This window comes from Rhinolophus sinicus, chromosome 1 (genome assembly GCF_057876585.1).
Source record: "Rhinolophus sinicus isolate RSI-liver-muscle chromosome 1, RSI-T2T, whole genome shotgun sequence".
Taxonomy (NCBI): domain Eukaryota; kingdom Metazoa; phylum Chordata; class Mammalia; order Chiroptera; family Rhinolophidae; genus Rhinolophus; species Rhinolophus sinicus.
The window spans coordinates 48,576,704-48,600,847 of NC_142501.1; the positions used below are offsets into that span (position 1 = coordinate 48,576,704).

The 24,144-nt window shown below is 37.7% G+C and overlaps 1 protein-coding gene across 3 annotated transcripts in view; it reads left to right on the forward strand.

Moving 5' to 3' along the window:
* The window catches only part of TMEM117 (transmembrane protein 117), a 394,057-nt gene that overhangs the window by 63,744 nt on the left and 306,169 nt on the right, over positions 1–24,144 (forward strand). For all 3 annotated transcript variants that reach the window (XM_019748450.3, XM_019748452.3, XM_074325811.2), the window contains one exon: positions 5,256–5,388. In XM_019748450.3, coding sequence (XP_019604009.2) covers positions 5,256–5,388 — 133 coding nt within the window. Of the gene's footprint in view, positions 1–5,255; positions 5,389–24,144 lie in introns of those variants that run through there.

Consider the following 24,144-nt stretch of genomic DNA (forward strand, 5'->3'; position numbering starts at 1 on the left):
AATATTAACTTTGTCTTTAAAGAATCTTATCAGTGTGTTACTGTGGGTTCATTTTATATAATAGAGTCATATGACAGATAAAACATAAGAAGGAACACTTTTTTTTTCTCTTAATGGGTAAGGATAATTTCTTTTCAAAAACTTTTTAAAAGTCTTTTGAGTTAGCAGACTTTGAGCCAATCTCTTACTGACAAAATAAACCTTACAGTCCTAGAGATGGACTGGATCATAAAAGTCATATAATCTAGCCCTTTAGGTTATACCTGGCAATCAGCCATTCCTCCTTGTCTGCAATTAAGGGAACATACTACCTACCGAGTCTATCCTATAAGCTTTTGCTATTACTCCAATATATGAAATATTTAACAATTAAAATGACTTCCTAGAGGAGATCATTTCTGACCTGCATTTTGAGACCTGCAGGAAATACAGGAATTCATAGAATGATGGGGCAGGAAGAGTATCCCAGGCAGAGGTTTCAGCACCAACATAGGAAACTGCAAGCTGTTTAGTATTGCTGGAACTAGAGTGAAAGGTAGGAAATGGTGCGAGTGAGGAAAGGTATGCTGGGGTCAAATCAAGCGATGCCTTCCAAACTTGAATTTTATACTATAGGGGAATGTTGATTGTTGAAAGGTTTTAAGTGAAGGGGCAATGTGATCATACTTGTATTTTAATTAGATCTATTGGCTAGGTGGAGGTTGGATTTGAGATGGAAAAGGCTACTTAAGAAACACCAGTTAGGTTGTTGCAATAATCCCTTTAAGAGACAATGGAAACCCAAATTATGAGAGAAGATTGTGGATGTAAGTTTGTAAAATAATAGGACTGTTGATTGAAATGGAAGATGTGCAAGAAGAAAAAAATATCAAGAATGGATCTTAACCTTGAGTTATTTTGAAAATGATGAGATGGTAAAATCAGAAGTAGGAGTGGATTGAGGGATGAGAATAATCAGATTTGAGGTATGGGTATCTTACATGCTGGGGCAAGAGATGGATATTTTGAATTTGTTTTTGTAAACTTTGAATTAGCAGTAGGACATTCAGGAGGACAGTGGACAGGTGACTCTTCTAGTATGAAGCTCAGAAGGAAAAGTCTGTGCTGGAGATACTGGATGTTAAACTCATGAGAGTAGATGAGACCATATAGTGATACTATACAGACAGAGACTGAGAGAAGATCATGGGGAATATCATTTACGGAACAAATGGAAGAAGAATTGCTCAACAAGGTGATGGAGAGTAATCAGGAAACCAGAAAAAGAGAAACAAGAGTATTTGGTGTTAGAGAAGCCAAGGAAATAATGTCAAAAACAAAGAGTGAACAACTGCTTTGCCAGATGTAACTTAGATGTCCTGTAAGTTAAAGGCCAATATATTTCTACTGGGTTTGGCAATGGTGGGGTCTTTAACATTTGCTGGAAAAAGTTTAGTAGAGTGTTTGCATTGCAAGTAAGATCTCAGTGTATGAAGGTGATGAAGAGTACTCTTTCTGGAAGTCTGGATGAGAAGGAAAGGAGAATGGATGGTAGTTCAAGGACATGGGGTCAAAGAAACATTGCTTTTAGGATGGGCTTAAGAGGCTCTATAGACAGAGGGAAAAGAACCAGGAGAGAGGGAGAGATTGGAAATACAAAGGAGAGAAAGGATGGTTGATGGAGCAAGGTACCAAAAGAGGGGAGGTATGGTTGTAAAAGGCACGGGTGGGATCTTTTGCACGAAAAGCAATGCATCCTCTGAGAAAAAAAAAAGGAAGTAGGGATAGCACTAAAAGCAGATAAGTGGATGTATGTGAGTGGGCATGAAGTTGAAAGGAAATCATGTTTGGTGGCAGCAATATGTCTTTGAGGTTGGAACCAAGATCGTATTCTGAGAGTGAAAGAATCTGAGTAGGAACTTTGGCGTGAAATTGGAAATTTGCTGAGGAGGATGGGCAAGGGAATTGACAAAGACAAGGAAAAGTGTTCTGTGCAGCGCTGTGGTAGCTGCTAAGTTTGGGGCTCCTGATTACGTAGTGGCTTATCAGCCCACTTGTGTAACTTTTTTCCACAGCAGTTTACTGAAATCAGATAAAGCAAACTGCAGCTCTGCTTTAGAGTTGGGGTTTTACAAGGCAAGTATAAGACACATATTGGGTACATAGGAAAAAAAGGGGTTGAGCCAAAGAAAGTCTGGCAAAGAAATAAGAGTTTCATGCTGACTTGGAGGGACTAGAGCTCAGAAGGTGGCTAATTGGGAGAAAATGAGGAGGAGGTGAGGCTTTTAAAGAGCGGACGGGCTCCATGAGGCTTAGAGGGCAGGGTAGTAGCCAGATCTACAAACACAGACGGATTTTAGTCACACAGGCGAATATTGCTTGTTCATTTGTTTGTGTGTCGCTTCATGTTTTTGTATGTTGACCAAATGTTTATTTAAGACATGCTGTGTACCAGTGCCAAGGAGATGCTAGTGGTGAAGAAGACAGTCCTCACTGCGTTACAGTTTATACACAGGTGTGGTGCACACAAGTAGACAATGAATTATACCAAGTCTCGGGCTGTAAGTCTTCTGAGAGGTGACTGCATCATTGCCAACAAGATGTGTTTTCCCATATTTTACTTGTAGAATTTTTCTCTTGGAAGGCTTGAGGGCATAGAGTCCAAGACAGATTTTATTAGTAAAATCTAACATTTTATGAATAAATATACACTCAGCTTTACAAATATATCTCTTATTAAAATAAAAGTCATTTATGACCTTGTCAGAAATGTATCCCTCTTAGTCCCGTCTTTTACTTCTATTGACCTGTAAGGACTATTTTCATTCAGTTTTCTCCTAAAACGCATCTAAAGGAAATTCTTCTATAAAATTCTGAATTCTGTGCCCTATAGGAAAGGTGGCATATAATTTATTATCCAAACCAGTCCACTTAAGAAAGGAAGGGGTACTATTGGTAATTATGCCGGGACAACAGTTATAAGCCACTGCTGTCCCAAGCAAACCAAATGTATGTTCACTTTACAGAGCAGAGACAGCGCTTTTTCATATCACCTCCTCAGGTAATTTTGAGTTCTTGGTTTGATGTGATTTGACTCAATATTTGGGTCACACCAGTTCTGCCCTGAAATATTGCAACACTTTTATTGTATGCTGCAAGTGAATGTCAAGCCATGTTAACCTGCCATTTTGTGCTAATGACTTTAATGACTGAAATTAGTGCCAGACAATGAGCTTGGCCATGACAGCATAACTGGTACTGTCACATTTCTCTTTTTACTAACTGTATTATTTCAGCCAGTGTGCGGTTAACCCACCACGTTTTATTTGCAAAGCACTCTTAAATCGCCAGCATTATTATTTGACTTTTAAAGTATATCCATTAGTGAATTTTTTGACTATGCATATGTTAAGAAGGAAATTCACATTTATATTTTCAAGTGACTCTAATTGCTGGTCTTCACCATTCTTCAAATAGGTCTTGGTTTGAAGCTGAAAGGACTGGAAGCAAAGGGAATTTTGAACAAAGAGAGCCCATGAGTCTAAAATAAGGTCACATTTTCAACATATACCCGAATGATGATTGACTTTGAACAGCTCCCTGCCTTGCTCATAGCTATATCTTCACCTAGAACCATGGCTGGCATGTAATAAGTACACATTAAATATTTGTTCAACGAATAAGTAATATTCTTTACAGTTTGCTCTACGATATCTATAGCATTTGTTTTTTTACTCTGAAGCATTCTGTGCTTAATATCTATTTATAATAGTCCTGTCAATGTGTTGTGTGGAGACTTGCAATTCCCTAGCTTTCCATAATTATTGATTCAATTAATCGAATGAGGTTGTAATTTGCAGTGCTAGTATTGTTTGCTTGGTAGAAAGTTTTCCACATTCTTCTTTTGGCTATAATTCACATTCCTTCTGACTTTCAGATTCGTCCTTTGCTTTTCTTGTGCATGCCAAGAAACCAGATGATGTAACCAAATCTCCCTTTTTTTTGCTCTATTTAAAGTTTTAGCTAGGGTAATGTTTCCGTTAGCCTGGTTTCCCATTGAAATCTAAAGTGCTATTTGAATAAAAGTGAGGTACAAGGGAAAGTCTAGTAGTTAAATCTTAAAAAACAAACAACCGTTTCCTCCTGTGCTCAGTAACCTATAAGAGGGCTACTGCCTATCCCTAGAGAGATAATTTCCAGATGGAAATACATATTTTTTTCATAACTTTAACTTATCATCAATAAAACAAGAATATTTTCTTTAGTGAGAAGTTCTATTATAAGATTTCAGGGTTATCTTATTTTAATTATAGTTCCTATATGTATATCATCTTCCATATCATTATTTGGTACGCTTTCTCAGGAATGGAGATATTAGTAAGTATAACAGACAGTTTATCTTAGGAAAAGCCAGGGTGACCTGTGTTCAGTTTTTCCTTCATCCCAGGATTTTTTAATCTTCCTCACCTTTGAGGATACTAATGCCCTTGTTTTTCTTCTCTACCAGTGATATCAAACATTTCTCTGAATGAATTCTGATATTAGTAATTTTTACTTTAGTAGTCATCTTAATACATTTTCCTCCTTGAAATGTTTGCATTTTAACATTCTTTCTCATTTTAGCATCTGCCTTGGTAAATGGAATGTTAGGCCTCAGGGTGGAAACTATGTTTTGTTGGGAACCACACCAAGTTCTGTAACCCGCGTACATACCTTCCCTCCCCAACCCACACACTGGTGAGCATGCCTGGTTATGGGTACGGACATTTTAGCTAAGAGTAAGGTTAAGTCATCTGTCTCTTATGACAGAGACTTTATTTTTCCTTTTAAGTTTTCATGTACCTTCAACAATTGGATCTTCATGTAAGTGAGGTCTGCCTTGGTTTTATTGTGGGACCAGAACTGGGAATGGGTTTACGGAGTTTATGCGAGGTCTTTACCATTTGCCTTAACTAGTTCCAGATGAATGATCAAAAACATGTTTATGAAACAGGAAAGAGCAGGTGGTAGTGCTCTAATTCATCTTATTTTCATGCCAGCATAACTGACGATCTCTGCATACTGTAGTCTCATGGTAGTATTGTTTGCTCCAGCATGATATAGGGGTTGTCTTGGACTTCACACATGATCGGTTGTTTACAAAAGAACAAAAGGACATTATATAGTGGTTTCACTCGTAAGGCAGTTAAGACTTCAGAATAGAGTGAGAGCAAAGCAAAGATGTATGCATTTTGAGTTATGATGTACACTGATTTCTACTAATATTTACATTGCAGGTCAGTTGCTCCGGTTGAAAATGTTTCGAGAGGATCACGGGTCATGGATGACAATGTTCTTCAGCACAATTCTCTTTCTCTTCATATTTTCGCACATATACAACACGATTCTTCTAATGGATGGGAACATGGGGTAGGTTATAGTTTTGCTTTCTATGGTGGTGAGTGTTATGTTTGAAACTCATAAGAATTCAAAGAGAATGTTTTAGTTTGTAGTAGCCTAAATCTCCTTTACAAATAGCCCACACTACATAGGGGTAATCTGTGCATTTTTCTTACCTACGATATTTCGAGTTTTTTTCTCCATGAAGCTTTTTACAATATTTATGTTGTGTTCCTTATTCTTTAGGACCACTTGGTGGGGATAGATTGAGGGCCTATACTAATTTTATTATAGTGACAGAGAGTATGAGAATAAGGAAATCTTATCGACTTGTTTATATTCACACGATTAGTAAAGATGGGTTATGATGAAGGTCTCCAGATTTGCAATTCTATTGCTCTGCAATGCCTGGCTAAATAAAAGTGTTTGATACTGGTAGCATTTTTTTTTTTTTTTTTAACTCTCTTGACAGTTCCAACAGAGAGATCTTTGTTACAAATGGGTCATTTTAAAAGTGGGCCACACTGTATTAAATCCAAGATTGTGATCTATACTTATCAAATCACTAATCAAATCACCATGGCATGAAGAAGTATTACCAAGTAGATTGTAGATTTTTTTTTTTTTTTTAACTTTCTCGAGTTCTTGGTTTGGTAAGCTTTATGGGCAGAATATAAGGAGAATGGCTTAGTCTACAGCATTAAGAATTAGATTAGTGACAGTAATAAACCAATTTAGGTATTTGTGGTGCACTGAAATTATTTGTAAGGAAGGTTTTGATCTATCCTCACCAAAAGACTAGAAAGCTAGGTAATACCCTTTTCTTCTAAATGCAGGCAAGGCAAGGTTGTCGGTCAGTTCTACAGTGCAATTACTTTGATGTTATGTATAGATCTTAGCCACCACTGTTCAATGCTGAGAGGGAGAGCTCAATTAAAATTTTGTGCTTTCCCCCCACCCACCATTAAAGGAGATGAATAGTAAAGGGAAAGCAGGTATTTCACAAGGCTTTTACCCTGGTCCATATTAACAAGTGGTAAATTCAAGAATATGATTTTCAATCAAATGTTCAAGCTTTAGGAAGTTATTAAAATGCTTTGTCTGTAATTCTTTCTTGGGCTTTAAATGATGCCATTTACCTGGGTTCTATTTTTAAATGGTGGACTTGCAGACTCTAACGCATAGCTAGTCAGAATAAGCCTCAGCCTGTGATAATGGAATGGGGGAGGGTGCTGTGGGAATGACCGGACACAGCCACAGGTCCGAGAGGTACTGCAGACTTTCACCAATGGAAGCAAAAGGCAAAGGGACCTGTGTGAAACTTACATTGTTTTTTAAGCTGTTGCTGGAAATAATACATTAAGTAGTATAGAAAATAATCGTTTGTTTAGAAGTTGACTTTTCATCTAAGTCTACTTTAAAAAAATAAACAAAAAAATAGGGAGTGAATAAGCTACCCAGAAGTGCTTATTCTGAGGAAAGAGGCAGATTTCAAAGTAATTAATTAAATGCAATAATAGACAATCCCTAGCACGTTATAAAGCACTCAATCACTAATAATAAAATTAATCTTAATGAGCGCTAACAGTTCATGAGCTCTCGGTACCAGATGTGAATTGTCTCAGTTAAACCTCACGATGACCCAATGCAATAGGTATTTTTATTATGTCCATGTTACAGATCAAGAAACTGAGGAACAGAGAGGTTTTGTCACTTGTCTAAGGCTACATTATCATTAAGTCTCTATTTTAAACGATGAAAGAGGAGTTGAGCTAAGTTGTGAATTCTAGCAATACAGTCTGCTCTTAGGCTAGCAGATTTGATTGATGGTCGATCCTGTTGCTCAATCAACATGTGCCTATTAGCCTTTCTTTATATTTGTATCATTCAAGCTGCATTTGAAAATTGGATGAAGTAGGAGGTCTGTGCAGGAAATGAGAGAAGAGTTAGTTTAGAATTCATGTGTATCAATCTTAACCTAAAATCGAAAGTGATTCTCTTTTATTCTCAGACTAAATACAGTATGTCACACTTTTATGTAACTCTTGAACATTTCATCAATATACCTCATCTTTGTTGGAAAAAGATCATTGACTGAGAGGAGATTTTGATGATGGTCCCTTAAAAAAAAAATCCAAAGCAAGGGACAAATGGTTTAGTTCTACATATAAAATCAAATCGCCATTTATAAAAGATGTATGACCAACTTTTATGACATATGTCATTTGAACTAGTGAACACATTATGGTAAACTTGGAGGAAAATCAGTTCTTAGAGCAAATGGATTTGGCTATGCCTTTGGGGTTCTCCAGAATGAGGCCTGGCCTCATCCTTTGTCTGGCGGGGAGTGATGGAGTCAGAGGGTGTGGGATGGATAATGAGGCACACAGGTATCACAAGTGACTGGTTTATATCAGAGGATTGATGGTGGTAGAGGGGGAACTCAGGATTCTTGACAATGAATCTGATTTTCAGGGGGGATTCCAATGTACCCTGGTTTGTGGATCTCTCCGGGAATATTGGTTTAGAGCTATTCTGAAAAGTGTTTCAAGGGTTTTCTATGATGGCTAGACCTGTGGTTGTGTTTTAGAACTCCTTTCCAAACTGGATGCCTTCAGGCCTACAATGAGCGGATTGAGGGTTTCAGAGAGGGAGAAAGGAGTTTTCTTAAAATGCTTTGCCTTTTATTCCCCCCAATTTTATAATAGGATTTGGGTGTAAATTTTGGCTAAGCCAGAGTTCCTCGATCCATTCTTACAAAGAACAAAATCCCTAGGTTTCTCTAACCAGAACCTCAAGAGTTTTAGCCAGACTGTCTTGATAAGAGTCAGGTTGCCTGCGCCTGGTTTTCTCATTACAGTGAATTCCCTGAAGTATGCAGTAACTCTTAGGGCTTTAGCCATCTGTGGGGAGCCAAGCTGAGCGGCAGTTAGATGGAGAGGGAAGTTAGCTGGCTGGGCTAAAAGGGACCAAGGCTCAGACATTCCATATTTCCTATCACTTTGGGGGATAGTCTCCTTTCACCTTTGATTCTGTTTCCACCCCTCTACACCTCACACCATCAAAATGCTATCATAACTGCTTGTATTTCTTCAGTCACCAAAATGAAATGCAATGCTTCTTTCTATAAATGTATGAGGTTGTAGGTGAGGGTTCTATTGCAGAGAAGGCTCTGATCCTGGGCAGGGTTTTATACCTAGAGATTTTGAGCAACTTCCTTTTACAACGTGGCAGACTAGGTAACCTGAAGCCTCTCCTACTACAAAATCTTTAACTATAATGCAGCGTGATAGACTCTTTTTAAATGCAAAGCTGGGCTCACACAAAGGTCAGGAAATACCTTACCTTTGAGGCCACAGATGAAGAAGGATCTGAAAACCTGGGCAGTGAGCCTCTGAAGTGACACTCTGAGACAGTGACTTAGGCACTTGAGTTTTAACTCTCCTGTCAGGACCTGAAATAAGGATTTGGTCCTGTGTTAAGTGAGCAATTGCAACAGAAGCCCCAGTATTAGATGGCTCTGCAAGGTGCTATAGAGGAGGGTAGATTAGAAAACATGACCAGTGACACAGGCAGCGTCTAGAAAGCTTGTCTGACTCATACTGGACTTGGAGTGAAAAAAAAAAAAAAAAACTCTTCCGGGGAACTCATAACCACAGATGTGTGTATTTTTATTTTTTTATTTTTTTTTTGGTTTTGATAGACATTTTCCTTTTGATTTTGGAACCCACCAAAACATCCCTGGTCATTCTCTTCTCGCAGTTTCAGGTTCCTACTTCTCTGTGGAGCCCCCTTCCCCGATAAGTTCTGGTTCATTATGTAGAGCAATTTAGTTCCCTTTAATCTCAACTTCTGCCACTTTGATTTACCTGGGGCTTTTTCTTTCATAACCAAAATCTTATTAATGCGCATTTTCCAATCAAAAGAACCAATACTCTGAGATAAATGTTGCTGCTTTCTCAGAATAGGAAGGGGTTGTTGCCACAGCATTTTGGTTTTTGAATTGTTTTTAAAATAGCAATTTTCCTTTATCTTTTGAGTCAACTAATGTTTAATTAACTATCTCTTGGGAGAGAGAAGGGAAGATATTTTTTTTTAAAAAAGGGCAAAACAATCAAATAAGTTAAAATGAGCGCTACGTAGTTCAGCAATATGCTTCATGGTTTACGTACAAGATTAGAGCCTCAAGAAAGTGAGACATTAATAGGAAAGAAACATGAAACCATTTTCTTCCACTGTTACGGGACTTGATTCAAACTGACCCTAAATGAATCTGCCCCCATTTTGTTTTTATTTACTCTGTGTTCAACTAGCTATCCTAAAGCCAATCTATTTAGAAATTCTCTATTTGGTAGAAATAAAGAGAAATGTGCTTCCAAGTCCAAGCTGAGGTCTTTACTGGCTAGAAACCAACCCTTTAAAATGTTTTTGATGTCTTTCTGAAGAACTTCTCAGTCATGGAGTTTTTATAGTATGCATCGTATAAAGCTCTAACATAGGGAAGGTTGTTCTGGTGTTCTGGTGTTTTCAAATACCCCATTTTCCCAAAGGATAACACATGTATTATATATAAGGAATGAAATGGTAAATAGTTGATGTTCATAAAATGATTCCGAAAAGGGCCACTTGATGGCAGCAAAAGGCATGTTTTCAGCACTGACTGCCTCAGTGTAGTCTCACAGATGGGCTTTCTGAAACCTCAGAAAAAAGAATCTTTCCTCTTCTGAATTACTGAAACTGGTGTTGAAATATTCGTCTTCCTAGACGTTAATGGACTTCTCTGAAGAAATCCATGTAGTAAACACTATAATAAACACTGATTACTTTGTGATGTGCTTTGGCCTGCTTTTATTTTCTAAACCAGGTTTAAATGATAGTACATAGAAACACATTTGTGCACACAGATCCATCTATATGTTTATAGACTTATTCCAATATTACAAGGATAAATATTGTGTTTAGCACTGAGGAAATTAGACACTTCACTCATTTATAAAAGTTCCTCTGTGGACTGGAATTTCTAAAGACTACATAGTATTTAGGGAAGGACATGAAGAAGCTGATGGTTTCTAGTTAGTGTTCATGACCAAAAAAAAAAAAAAAAAAAAAAACAGTTCTGTTTTTCCTGATCAATGCCTTTTTTAGAGAAATTTTACAAATATTAATTAATATAGCAATATGTGTTAAATATTCTAGGGACAGAATTTGAGAACTAAGACAAAGTGATTCAGAGACAATTTTGAAAAATGTATTAGTATTCGTAATTAAGGCCTGAAAAAAAGTGAAGGTAAGAATAGGCGGTGGGTGTAGTGAAAATGGAATAGACTCTGTCTCTCTCTTCTGTTTCCTTTCTGGTAAGTTTTAGTAAGAACTTAATGTGGACTTCTCATTAAATGCCTGAGTGTGCGGAGCACTCTCGCTGAGAGGGCTATGACAAGGGTGATCGGTCTAGGGGAGGACAGGAGGGAATATTTGAAACGGACACTTAACTAAAATCTAAAATGTGTGACTTCTATGTTCAGAGGGGGCAGCAAACGCAAGCAAGGAACTAGCATCGATGCATCAATGGGCTGGCTGAAATTGTTCAAGATCTAATGCTTTTTAAAGCCTGTGTAGGAGTGCACAGCTGACCTACACCTTAGTCTCTTACAGTCTCAGCCTCATTTTTAAAAGAATGACCAGTACTCTGGTCCATCAGTGTGTCCACAGATTGTATCAGAAAAGACTCTCTGATTCACAGCTTCAGTTTCTGTTGCCACAGGTATAGGTTTTAGCACGTTATTTTCCCCCAAGCTGAATTATCCTTTAATGGAAAAAATTCAGGGTAACATTTTACTCCAGGCAATACTTTTTTTTTTTTTTTTTAACTAAGTTCACTATTTTAAAAACATTCACTAATGCTTTCAGATTCCTTACTCAAACTTTTTTCGTCTTTCTAGTCACCATTGACCTAGAAGTAGAAGCCCGGGAATGTCTTTTACTGTTAAGGACCATGATTTTCACTTGCTTAGCTCTTCAAGTACAAAGTTGGTTGACCTGCTACCATGGTTTATACTGGTCATTTCGGTCTGAGAAAGGAATTTCTGTGTGTTTGTTTCTTTGTTTTTAAAGGGGCTAAGTTTATTTTGGGAAATGTCAAGAAAAAAATGAAATTGTCTTTGATAATGTTAAAGTATACAGTTTTGGTAAGACGTACACTGACGAAATTATTGAAGTACAAAGTTATCAATTTAAGTTGTAGTAAATGGAAAAAAAGAGGTATGACACTATTTTTGAAGTGATGAGTATATATAGGGCTTGGATAAAGGATGGAGGCACTGGGCAGGGTTCAGGAGCCGGGTGGGGAGAAAGCTTAGCTATAAATATTCATGAATCCTGGAAGTACTTGAGTCAATAGCTGAAAAGCTTGATTGGCTGCTAATACAAGGCTGAATGCAAATTCTGCTGGAGTGGTGCTTTAAGTAATTTGTTGGCTTCACTCTTAATTAGGCTAAACATTGACTTGCTTGTACTATTAATTCACAATAATAGCACAATTAATGACTGAGGCTGGGAGAAAGGGGCAGAGCTGGTTGCTGAAAATGGACTGGTGAGCAGAAAAGCTGAGAATGGCTGAGTCTGGTCAAGAGGGCTGACCTAGTGTGACACTAGAGTGAGAGAGGGAGGCTTGGTGAGAGAGAATGGGAGGAAGGGAGGGAGGGAGAGAGAGAGAGAGAGAGAGAGAGAGAGAGAGAGAGAGAGAGAGAGAGAGAGAGAGAGAGGAGAGAGGAGAGAGGGAAAAGATAGAGAGAGAGTGACTTATTTAGCCAGAGGCAGTATAGCAATAGGCCACAGTTTGCTTCTTTTGATATTACCTGGTTTTGATAATAATACAAAGGTAAAATAGCGCAGCATATCCAGATTATCAGAAGTTTACTGTTAGTGTTGTCTGAATTGATAAAGTTTTAAAACATTAATGCAAAGCACAGTCAGTGTTACACCCTTATTACCCTGTGGGAGTGCATTATCTGTCCAGAATCGACATTCATTTGACACACTTAAGAGGTTCTGTAATCTTTATTCATAGTTACTTATTTCAGCTCTATCATTAAATGGTTTATCAGCTTTTACAGGGGAAAAATTCTGATCCAGGAAACAGAATACTGGATTTTAGCCCCATCTTAGCTACTCACTGGCAATAATAACTCAGAAGAGTTAAACAGTTTCCTCGTTTTTAAGATATGGGTTGTGTTATAGGTTTATTATTAGTATTACTGTCATCATCATCATCATCATCATCATCATCATCATCAATCTAGAGGAAATGCATGCTTCCAAAGTGGAGAAATAAACTACAGTTAAGATTGCTAACAATCTTGGTTGCTGTTAGCTTTGCTTTGTGTGGAAGGTAGCAGGGCATAGGAGAGCCAGCAAGGACAACTTCCTGACACCCTTGAGCTATGTGGCCATAGATAAACTTCACTTTCTGAGCTTTATTTCCTCAAGCTTAAAATGGGGATATTAGTACCTACCTTAGGGTTGTTGTGACAATAAAAAAAGACAATGTATGCAAAGCAATTGCTATGGTGCCCACTGTATAATGAGCTCCTGATAAATGTCAGTTTCTATTATAATAACAGTAACAGGAAAGAATATCTACCATATATAAAATGCGTATATTCTTTTAACAAAATATTAATTGTTTTCTTTGCTTCAGTATTGTCCATATACTATCTATATATGCATGTTCTGTTATATTTTAGTATATTATAAAATATATAAGTAATAGTATAAATTATTCAATATACTGTAATACATGTGCATCTATGTGTGTATATATATATGAATGTCCATTTGTTAGGTAATCAAATCTATTAATTAAACCATTTTACTTTTATTAGAGACTTTGATGTGCAAATGAAATCTAAGCATTCAAAATAAATCACTGATGATAAAGTTATGAGTGACCACACAGAGATAAGAATTTGCTACTCTGTATATACTGAACCTTGCCAAGGCATCTTAATTGAATGTGTGGATATATATGAAACTGACAAGTAAGCAGGATTTCATAGGTCTTAAACAAGCAACAGATGTGTTATTTCTGTTGAGATAATGTCAAGTTAATACAGGGCTCAGCAGAAAGGAGAGGGCTAAGCTGGAGACTTTCAGCTTCTTAAACAATTTAAGCATCATTATGGGAGTGGCCTTTATTGTTACTTCACTGCATCATCTAAAGGTGAGTCAGTTTAGGGTAAGTTTTTGAAAACTCGATGACCTAAACTAGTAAAGAAGCTAGATTTGTGCACCTATTTGGTGAATTGCTTCTAGAGAATTTACTTATTACCTGAACCTTTCAGGCTTTTAGAAGGGTTTGTAATTAAAATTCACAATAGCCATTTTTCCTTATCTTTCTTAGGAACAAATTCTCAGACAAAGCCAGACCTATTGGCACTGTTCATGTTGCTGAGTTCTGCCTCACCGATGAAAAATCATTTTCTGAGTGCTAATTTTGGGCACCAGTTACCAGTTATAGTTTAAAGTCTGTCTCTTTGAGATCAAATAAGTATCAGGAGCTGGTTCAGGAAGCAGGTCGTGGACACATTTTGTCATAGACAGACAATGAGTGATGACAGTTTACAAAGACTAGGTAGGAATCTAGGACTAGGAGATCTAAGTCAAGCTTGGCAACAAGAGGTTACCTGTTATGGTTATAGACTAAACTCATAGGTTACTTAAGACTCAGCAACAAAGACAGAAGAAAAATTTAATGAACACTGTGGCCCTTCTTCCCTAGCCTCCTAAATTTTGTGTACAGTATGAGGGAGTTTATAGGCTCCATGTTATAAACCACTGAAGTGTGTATCTCAAAATTAGGACATGAAACATGAGCCTCTGATGATAAGGTCTTCAAACTAAAATGTGTCAGTCAGGATAGGTTGTTGTATGTCTCAATAACAAACAAATCCAAAAAATTTCAGTGACTTTAAGACCACAGATTTTATATTTTACTCACACGCACTACATTTTCATTGTGAGTCATTTGGAAAGTTCTAATTCAAGTCACCCTTCCTCTGCGATCAAGGCTGAACTAGCAGCTATAATGTGGAAAGTTGCTACTTGGTCTTGGGAGTCTCAGAGCAGTAATTCAGCATTCTGCCCGGAAGTGACATACATCACTTCTGCCTACTACTCTTTGATTAGAACTAAGTATTTGGCCCTGGCCAAGCACAAGGGGCCTGGAAGTGCAATCATGGCACGTACCCAGAAGCGGGAGAGCAGAAACATTTGAGCAGCAACACTCCTGACTACCTCAAGGAACCACTCCCACCACAACTAGGAAGCAATGAGTGTACTTTCTGATAGCCTACTTCTTCCTACATCCAGTGCCTTTAACATCCTTCTGTGCCTTCTAATACACAGTGTGTTTCTTCATATGAAGCGAATATATAAAGTGATTTTAAAAAAATCATTGTAACTATGATTTGTCATAAAAGCCAGGGATGAATTTCATATCAAAATTGAATTCTTATTCAGTTGTATATGGTATATTCAATGGTATGTTCTATAAGAAGAAGGAAATGTATCAAGGTAATTAGACGCTGGACCGATTGGTGCCTAGTCTGCTCTGGTTCAGTTTTTGTCTACAGCGGGTATACATTCTGATTTGGTGAATACATCCATTCTGATGGGTACTTCTCATACCATGTCTGTTCTGAACACTTTGAATATCATCCTGGTTAGTAGAAATAAATGAATTAAGTTTGTGAATTCAGGAGAAAAGATGTAGTTCGGCAAGACCTTATAAAGATATGGATAAAATGTATATTATGTCAGATGAATTCTGAAATATTTTACTTTCTTGTGTCTACAAAGTTGAGATGAGTGAAGAACACAGCTAGAATTTGACCGACTAGAATAGAGGATCCAACTGAGGCTGAACTTATGCACTGCTCCTGGTTTCCCTGGCAACAGGGCTCTTTTCCCATGCTAGTAATATTATAACGTGAGTGATGTAATAATAGTAGGTAGAGAAATATGTGTTCAAGTCAACTCCTACTTCTGGGAAAGTAGGAGAGGAGTTTGCTAAAGGCATATGGTGAGGTCATGAGAAGGGAAGTATTTGAATTAAAAAAGAAAATAAAAAAGAATTAAATTGAGCCTGAGCTTGAAAGCTGATGGGCATAGAACTACACAGAGCAGTGTTTCTTCCGTGACTTTGGTTGAAGCCAGGGTACATAGTAAATCATGTGGTTGCATATCTACATGATCTCTTCCATTGTAGTCCAGAAAAAGCACTGGCCATGGAAATTGTGACCTGTGTAAATTGGTTTGGCCTGGAGCCATCTGCTGTTTGGAGTGCTCTCCCTGCTCTTACAGGTACCCAGAAAGGGTCAAGAGGGAGTCAAAACAGGCTTGCCAATATTTTTCTGTGAATTAACTTAACTTTGTTGTCTTAAGTGTATTTAGTCCTTGCCAAATATATCTTTTTAAATACTGCTTCATTGTCTGAGCCTTTTCTGCTTTTATTAAATAGATGTTGAGTTTGCACCATTGCTTGAAGGATTGAGAGAATGGCAAGAGTCAGCAATGGATACTTCACTCTTTCGCTTCTACTTTTCCTTCTCTGAACCTTTCTCACTAGAAAAATATTCAGAAGATAAGGAGTGCTCCCTCCATCCTACTTTCTATAGCTCCCTAAACAAATCCCACACAATAGAAATAAGGAAAAAGAAAAAACACAACAAAGTAAAAAAAAAAAAAAAGTAAAACACAATAGAAATAAGGAAAAAGAAACACACAACATTTCCTAAAAATAGGATGATAATTTATTATTCAAATCAAGACTCTTTTGAAAATGAAAGGGACTGTTATTAATAATAACACAGGAGAAAAGGCATAAACTGTGATGCCCAAGGCTAATTGAAACGTGTGGTTACCTTACCTAAAATCAATAGGAGAGAATAGATATAGGAGGGAAAGATGATCATCTATGGGTGTTCTAGAATAAACTCTTGGCCTTGATACAGACTATTCCTGGACAGTTAGAACTAATTTACAGCCAATTTCTATTCTGATAAGGACTGTGAAATTATTTTAAGATTAAAAACCTCATTGTTCTTTTTCAGGAATAACCTGTGTCAGATTAGAATGTAGTAAGAATGAGTTAACAGGGCAAAAAATAGCCATAGGAATCCGCATGATAGTGAAGCCTCAGAAAGGGCCCTAATGATTGACCAAACAATCAGGACTGACTGACCAATTTGATTCCATTTTCTGTGCCCATGGCTATAGTTTAAGAAAATTAAAATAAGTTCCATTTTGCTTAAAGCAAACCTATCAAACCCCATTTTCTCACCTTGGATCCCAATAGGAATAAAGACGACTCCCTGTAATGTGAGAACATGACTTAACTGTGTGCAGGGGGCAGCCCATGAAATGGCCCCGTGATCCCGGCCTCCTGGTATTCAAGCTCTTGTGTTTCTCTCCCCTCGACTGTAGGTTCAACCTAGTATTTGGCTTCTAATGAACAGAATATGATAAAAGTGATGGGATGTTACTTCCAAGATTAGGCTTCTTTCCTCCTCTCTTTCTCTCTCTCAGAGCCCTTACACTGGAAGCAAACTGCAACATTGGGAGATATCTTATGGGGATGCCCGCATGGCAAGAGACTGTTCCCAAACTACAGCCAGTAAGGACCTGAGACTACATGAGTGAGTTTGCAAGTAGATCCTCCCCAAATCAAGCCTTGAGAAAACTATAGCCTTGGCCGATACGGTGATGGTCAACTGTGAGAGACAGTGAACCAAAGGACCTAGTCACACTGTGCTCAGATGCCTGACCCACAGAAGCTGGGAGATAATAAATGCTTGCTGTTTTAAACTGCTACATTTGCGATAATTTGTTCCCCAGCAGTAGATAATTAATCCACTGTTTAACATAGTGATGAAAATGTTTAGAAAGAAATAATATATATACTGTGTTTCCCTGAAAATAAGACCTAGTCGGACAATCAGCTCTAATGCGTCTTTTGGTTTTATAGTAAAATAAGACCGGGTCTTATACTATGTTATACTATACTATGCTATGCTATGCTATACTATACTATAATTTATAATATATATAATACAATACAATACAATACAATATAATATAATATAATACTTGTTCTTATATGAATTTTTGCTCCAAAAGACGCATTAGAGCTGACTGTCCAGCTAGGTCTTATTTTCGGGGAAACACAGTACATACTTAGACACATATACACACACATCTAGAATGGCCACACAATCCCTGTGTATGCTGGATCGGAGTTTTTCCTATGTTCTCCTCCATTGTTTGTACAAATTTTATTTTCTGCTCTATGTGTTTTTTGGGTGTCTCCTTCCATATCAATGATGGGGAGATTTTAAAGTAGTCTCATGGAATATTAGCAAATAATTAACAATCTTAGGCATAGAGACCATATATTGCATTCGATAGTAGATATTTGGGAAAAACACTACTGATATTTTTTATGGAAACCAGAGAGAACATTTTCCTGTGAGTTTTTATAAAGAGGACCCTCTAACATGTAGAGAACGACATCCTCAGTGACATTCCTAATAATTTCCTTACAATAAATAGAACGATGAATTTTAGTGAGCCATTTCTTTTCTGTCTGTCAATTTGGTCTTTATTTCTAAACTTAAGGACTAACTTAATTGTAGGTAGGACACCCAAGTGGAACTTACTCATTTCCAAAGAGAATGTCTTGCATCCTGGGATTTTTCAATAGTATTAAGCATTGTGGCAAAAGCATTTGTTAAATTTCTTCTGCAGGTGGAGAGTTGTCTTTTAGGGATGGTTTAAAGTTCTGTTGTGATCGAGGAAAAAGTTGTTGGCAGATAACATCTTAAATGTTTTTCCAGTTGTATAATTTTGTGACTTTTTTGGTCTAAAACCTATTGTTTTTTCAGTGTTTGCTATTGAAAAAAAAAAAAAAAAAGGTTTAAGTATTCAGCTTGAAGAACCCACTAAAGGAAGGCTAAGTCCCGGCGATTTCTCATACTATTCTGACTGTAGGGGGAGCTAAAACTCCGCAGGATTTTCCTATTTTTCTCTTTAATGGAGTGCAAATTCTTAAAGTCATCAGATTCTAGGTGCCATATACCACTTTAATTCAGGAATAATGGTGTAATGCTCTTTCAGTTAGGCATGAAAAAGTACCTGTATTTAAAACTATTTCCAGACTTGGCAGTTTTTACTGCTGCCTGCACGTGGGCAAATAATTCTTACTAAAATCACTTAACACTTCCTCACGAGCTTTGTGTGACACATTGATTTATATGTATATCCTTTTAGTAGGAAATGAATTTGAATTTCACTGCAGGAAGTAAGGATTATATTGCAAGCAGAAATATAAAAAGATACGATAAAATCTTTCGGCTAGTAAAGTCACAGCATCCCTAATCAAAGGAAGCACAACAGAACCATAGGAATATCCTTTTACTTTGCAGAATGAAGCAGTTTCCTTTAATGAGCAAAACACTCGTGTTCGATGTCTGTTAGTGTGCTGTGCAGATTTATCATCCTTTAAAAAATTAATTTAAAATCACAGCCCCACCCTTATATAGAAGCCTTGGAGGTGTCTGGCATTCACTTGTACTTCTTCCATTCTTCCATCAAACAACTTGCTTATTATTCTCTCTCACTCACTGAGAGTCTTTAGCACCTGTCTCTTGTTTTTTGCCATCATCCTGGATGTTTCCAAAATCCACATGATCACCCGTGACCTTGCCAAACCGTCCAGTGGATATTTCTCAGCCTTTATTTTACTTGACCTCTCACTCCTGCACTTGGCACTTATCATCATTCCTGCCTTCTTGAAGTGCTCTATTTTCTTGGTTTATATTTCCATGCATTCTTCTCTTTATTCTCTCCTCTCAAGGTATTGCTCTGTAGTTTCCTTTTGGCTCTCATCACTCAGAGTTCTGATTGATTTTCTCAGCCTCTCCAGCCTCTTTGTATGAGACCTACCTTCCTGGCTTACAGGGGTGATTTGAACATATTTGTTTATTCCCGTTTTTGTTTTCTGAGCTGCATATCATACTAAATACTGTACATATCCATTTGAATATCTTGATAGTATTCAACCTCAATAAATCTACAATTGAACTCATCTCAGCCCCCCCCCCGACCCCCCAGTTCTGCTAGCCTCCTCTGTTCCATACCAGTGAATGGTGAATGCTGCTGTTTTCTAACCAGTTGCTAATGCCAGACACTTAGGTATTGTTCATTCTTCCTTGCCCTCCCTTCTCTCATTCATGCAGTAAATCACAAAGGCTCATTGAGTCTACATGCTAAATATCTTGCAAATCCATCTACTTAGGTCTGTTCTCATTGTTACCCCCTTCTTATTTCTTCCATGTGTTACAGAAACAGCTCCTCTTCCCATTCGTTCTCACACTGTGGTGATACCTCTAAAACACAGATACCCCTGCTTATAACTCCTCAGTGGATTTTCACTGTCTTTGTAATAAAGTCCAAAATCTTCCCATGGCTTAGAAGGCTCAAAATAATATGGTCCCAGCTTACCTTATTATTCTGCTCTTTCATTACTTTCCCCCCAAAACAAAGTTCCATCCAAAGTGAACTTCCCTTAGTTCTAAGAATAGAACATTCGCTTTCTTCCCTCTGGGTCTTCAAATAAGTTCTACTTCCCCCACCCCATCACCCTTCCACTACTTATCCCTTGGCTAAATCATATTCTGCTTAGATATCACTTCCTCTGGGAAAATACTTAAAGGTTAGGTAAAATGTTCCTTCTGTATATTCCCATAATACAATGCACAATCCACATCATAACATTTACCACGCTGTGTTTTAGTTGCCCTTTACCTGTAAATATGTCTCACCAAATTATGAGTTTTATGAGGACAGTGTTACCAGTGCTCACCACCTCTTTGATTCTTCTCTGCTTCCTGAATACAGAAAAGATTTTCTTTCCGTATTTCTGAGCCCCCTTACAGTTAGGCAGAGCACATGACTCTCACCAGAAGTGATGATGAGTGCCGTCTATTGGCACATGCCCTTTCCCTAGAGTGGGGTTCTTCATAGTCTGTTCCCCTGCCATGGTGACTGAGGAGACTGAAAGATCCAAAGGATTCAACTACTTGGTGGTGAGCATCCATCAACCTTCGTCCATGAGGGGTCAGAGGCCCTGCGGACTGCAGGGCACGTGCAGCCTGATGAGAAACAAACATGTATTGTGTTGAGCCACTGAGATTCCTGATGGTTTGCTTGCTAGTCTCTCCTGACCACTGCAGGCTGGGCCACTGCAGGCTGGGCTCGTGTCTGTTTTCTTTCTTTTTTTTTTCTTTTCAGATTTTTTATTGGGGGAAGGGGAACAGGATTTTATTGGGGAAGAGTGTGTACTTCCAGGACTTTTTTCCAAGTCGACTTGTTGTCCTTTCAGTCTTAGCTGTGGAGGGCACAGCTGAGCTCCAGGTCCAGTTGCCGTTTTCTAGTTGCAGGGGCACAGCCCACCATGCCTTGCGGGAGTCAAACCAGCAACCTTGTGGTTGAGAGGATGCACTCCAACCAACTGGCAACTCAGCTCAAGGTGCCGTGTTCAATCTTAGTTGCAGGGGGTTCAATCTTAGTTGTGGGGGTGGAGCCCACCATCCCTTGCGGGACTCGAGGAATTGAACTGGCAACCTTGTGGTTGAGAGCCCACTGGCCCATGTGGGAATCAAACTGGCAGCCTTCGGAGTTAGGAGCATGGAGCTCTAACCATCTGAGCCACCGGGTCGGCCCCGTGTCTGTTTTCTTTACTTCAGTATTAATAGCACCTAGCATAGTGACTACCTGGGATGTGATAAATACTCAGTAAATATTTATTGATTGAATGGACTTACTGAGTTTTCTTTCCAAAAAGTGTGTTATGTAGCACTCTAAAAAAGTGATGTTTTTAAATGATACTACAGGGAACTGAAAGAATTAATTCTCAATTGCCTAAACTGCTACCAGACCAATGAATGAGCAACACATATAAGAAAACCTTATAAATGCTTCAGTGGTGTAGTACCATGGCTTTACATTACCCATCAAAAAGTAACACTACTGACCACACATGAATTTGATATGTATTTTGAATGATGTTTCTAGGAAGACTGTGTCTGTAGAACTACTGTGTTTATTTCTGACATTTTATTTATTTGTTCTTTAGCTTCAGTAAGCCTTTGAAAACTTTTCAGCTCACTCATATTTTTGTCAGCATTTCTCTCTGACAGGGAGTTTGCAGATAGGATGAAAATATACAGCTGCTTTACAACCAGAAGTTGTTACTCTGAGTTAAGTGATGGATGAGTGCTTTTTTTTCTAACATTGATGTATTTTTTATTTTATATCAATACCTTGATATCTACAGTCTGAAGGTGTCAATTGCAGACTTGGCTGAGTGGAATAAGTTTTCCATTTCGGTTCCTCTGTTGCGTTAGCTCACTTGGTCAGGGACGGTGTTCATGTGGACATAGCAAAAATTCAAACCCTGTACGCACCAAACAGCTGCAGCAGGCACTCCTCACTGCAGCGGTGGAAAAGGATGGCTGTCTGCGGCCATTTTTACACCATAAGCATGAAATAGGGCTTGTGCTCTGAGATATTTTCCTGTTCTAGACTTGGGATGATCTTGCCGTGCTCTCTTATATTTTACCTCCATGGAGAAATAGAATTGTTGTTATAAATAAATATGTAAGGAAGTGCTACATGTTTCTCTCTATATTTCTTGCTCTTCTTAATAAAGGGAAAGCACACATAGAGGCATGAAGAAAGCAAGACCTTAGAGTTAGAAGCATGGGCAACCCTTGCAGGTTTACGGGATTTGGAGAGACCATGACTGTAATGGACCAGATGTAAGTTTTTCAAGAGGATGGTGGAGGTTTGAGTCTTGGCTCTGTTTATTAGAAATTGAATCTTAAGCAAGTTGTTTATGTCTTTGAGTCTCAATTTCCATATCTATAGATTGAAAAACAATAGCTTTTAGACTTGTTTTGAGGAGCACGTGAGATAATGGATATGGAAGCGTCCATGCAGTGCAAAGTGATGTAGCCCTTTCAGTGATGGTGTTATTGTTGTTAATTTGTTCGTCTCCACAGATGTGCTGCTGAACACATTAAAAAGCAGTTGCTACTTTGGAATGTGTTTAATGGGAAAATATGAAACAAGACTGGCTGCCCTTTGCAATGGCATGTACTTTAGGACTCTCACATTCTTGTTGCTGCATTCAAAGCTGCTCAGGCAACCTTGTATTTCTTGGTTTGGGATTAGTTTCCAAGATGGCATAATTCTTCCTGAGATACTTCTTTAGATGCCTCCTGTTTCAAGAAAGCTAGAGGTGAACTTCTTTGACTATTCCTAAGTCAAGTTTATTACCCATTTTTATATGTGAAATTTTAGTGACTTTCGTATTTTTAAAGTGATGAAGTTTGCTTGAGATGCCCAAGAAGCCAAAAGAAAAGACAGTTTTGCATTTTTTTTTGTCAGGTTAGATATATTAAACAAGAATTCTTACAGATAATACCCTAACTGTATGTGAGTTAGTCTTTTCCACAGATCCGTTCCAGCTGTCAGGCAAGAGAAAGAAGGGCTTAATTAAAGTGAATAAAGTAACTTTTTCTATGCCTTCAGTCATTTGACTGGAAGCCACAACTGGAGACCAAAAAAAAAAAAAAAGGATTTCCTGTCTTTGTCATGCTCTGGAAAGATCTGTCTGTGTCATTCTACCTGCTTTTTCACCTGATACATATCTGGGACATTTCACCATCTTTTCTCATCAATGTCAGCGTCAGGAGAAGCCCTGATTGTATGTCGCTAGTTAAGTCCCAGTATTAGAGACTCTAAGTAAACTTCAACATTTTAAAATTTGATTTAACTCAGAAAACTTCATTTTATAGGAGAATATTATTGTTTGTTTAAAATGAGAGAATATATAGCTGGGAATTATTCTTCGGAAAGTATGTTTTGTGATGGAATTGCTCTATTTTTGAGTTCTTGATTCTTTAACGTATTTTAAAAGAGTGCTTAGTGATTAAATATACATTAGACTGGCTGATACCTGATAGTGGAAGAATGCTCCTTAGAATTTCTGTTCTTATTTCCCTTTGTCTTTTTAATCTAATAACTAAAATAAGCAACAGTTATGATCTGTCCCTCTCTTTTACCTTCCCTTGTTCCAAATGTACATTTTTGTCGTCTTTTATTCCAGTTATCATGTATTTAATATAATATCCTCGACTTTGCTACAACATGGAAATAGAGTTTTTTTTAACTAAAAAAAAACATGAAGTAGACAATTAAGTTTTCAATCTTTATATCCTTCCCCTCCCCAGCTTTACTGAGTTATAAGTGACAAAAATTATATATACTTAAGGTATATAATGTGGTTATTTGATATATGTAAACATTACGAAATGGTTATCACAACCAAGCTAATTAACATGCCCATCCTTTTTCATAGTTACCTTTTGTGGGTGTGTGTGCTAAGAATGTTTAAGTTCTACTCTCATAGCAAATTTCAAGTATATAGTACTGTATTATTAACTATACTTACCATGTATTATATCTCTAGACCTTATTCACCTTCATAACTGAAACTTTGTACTCTTTGACCAATATCTCCCCATTTCCCCCACCCTCCAGACCCTGGCAACTGCCTATCTACTCTGTGCTTCTATGAATTCAACTTTACAAATTCCACATACAAATGAAATCATGCAGTGTTTGTCTCTCTGTGCCTGGCTTATTCCATTAAGCATATCCTCAAAG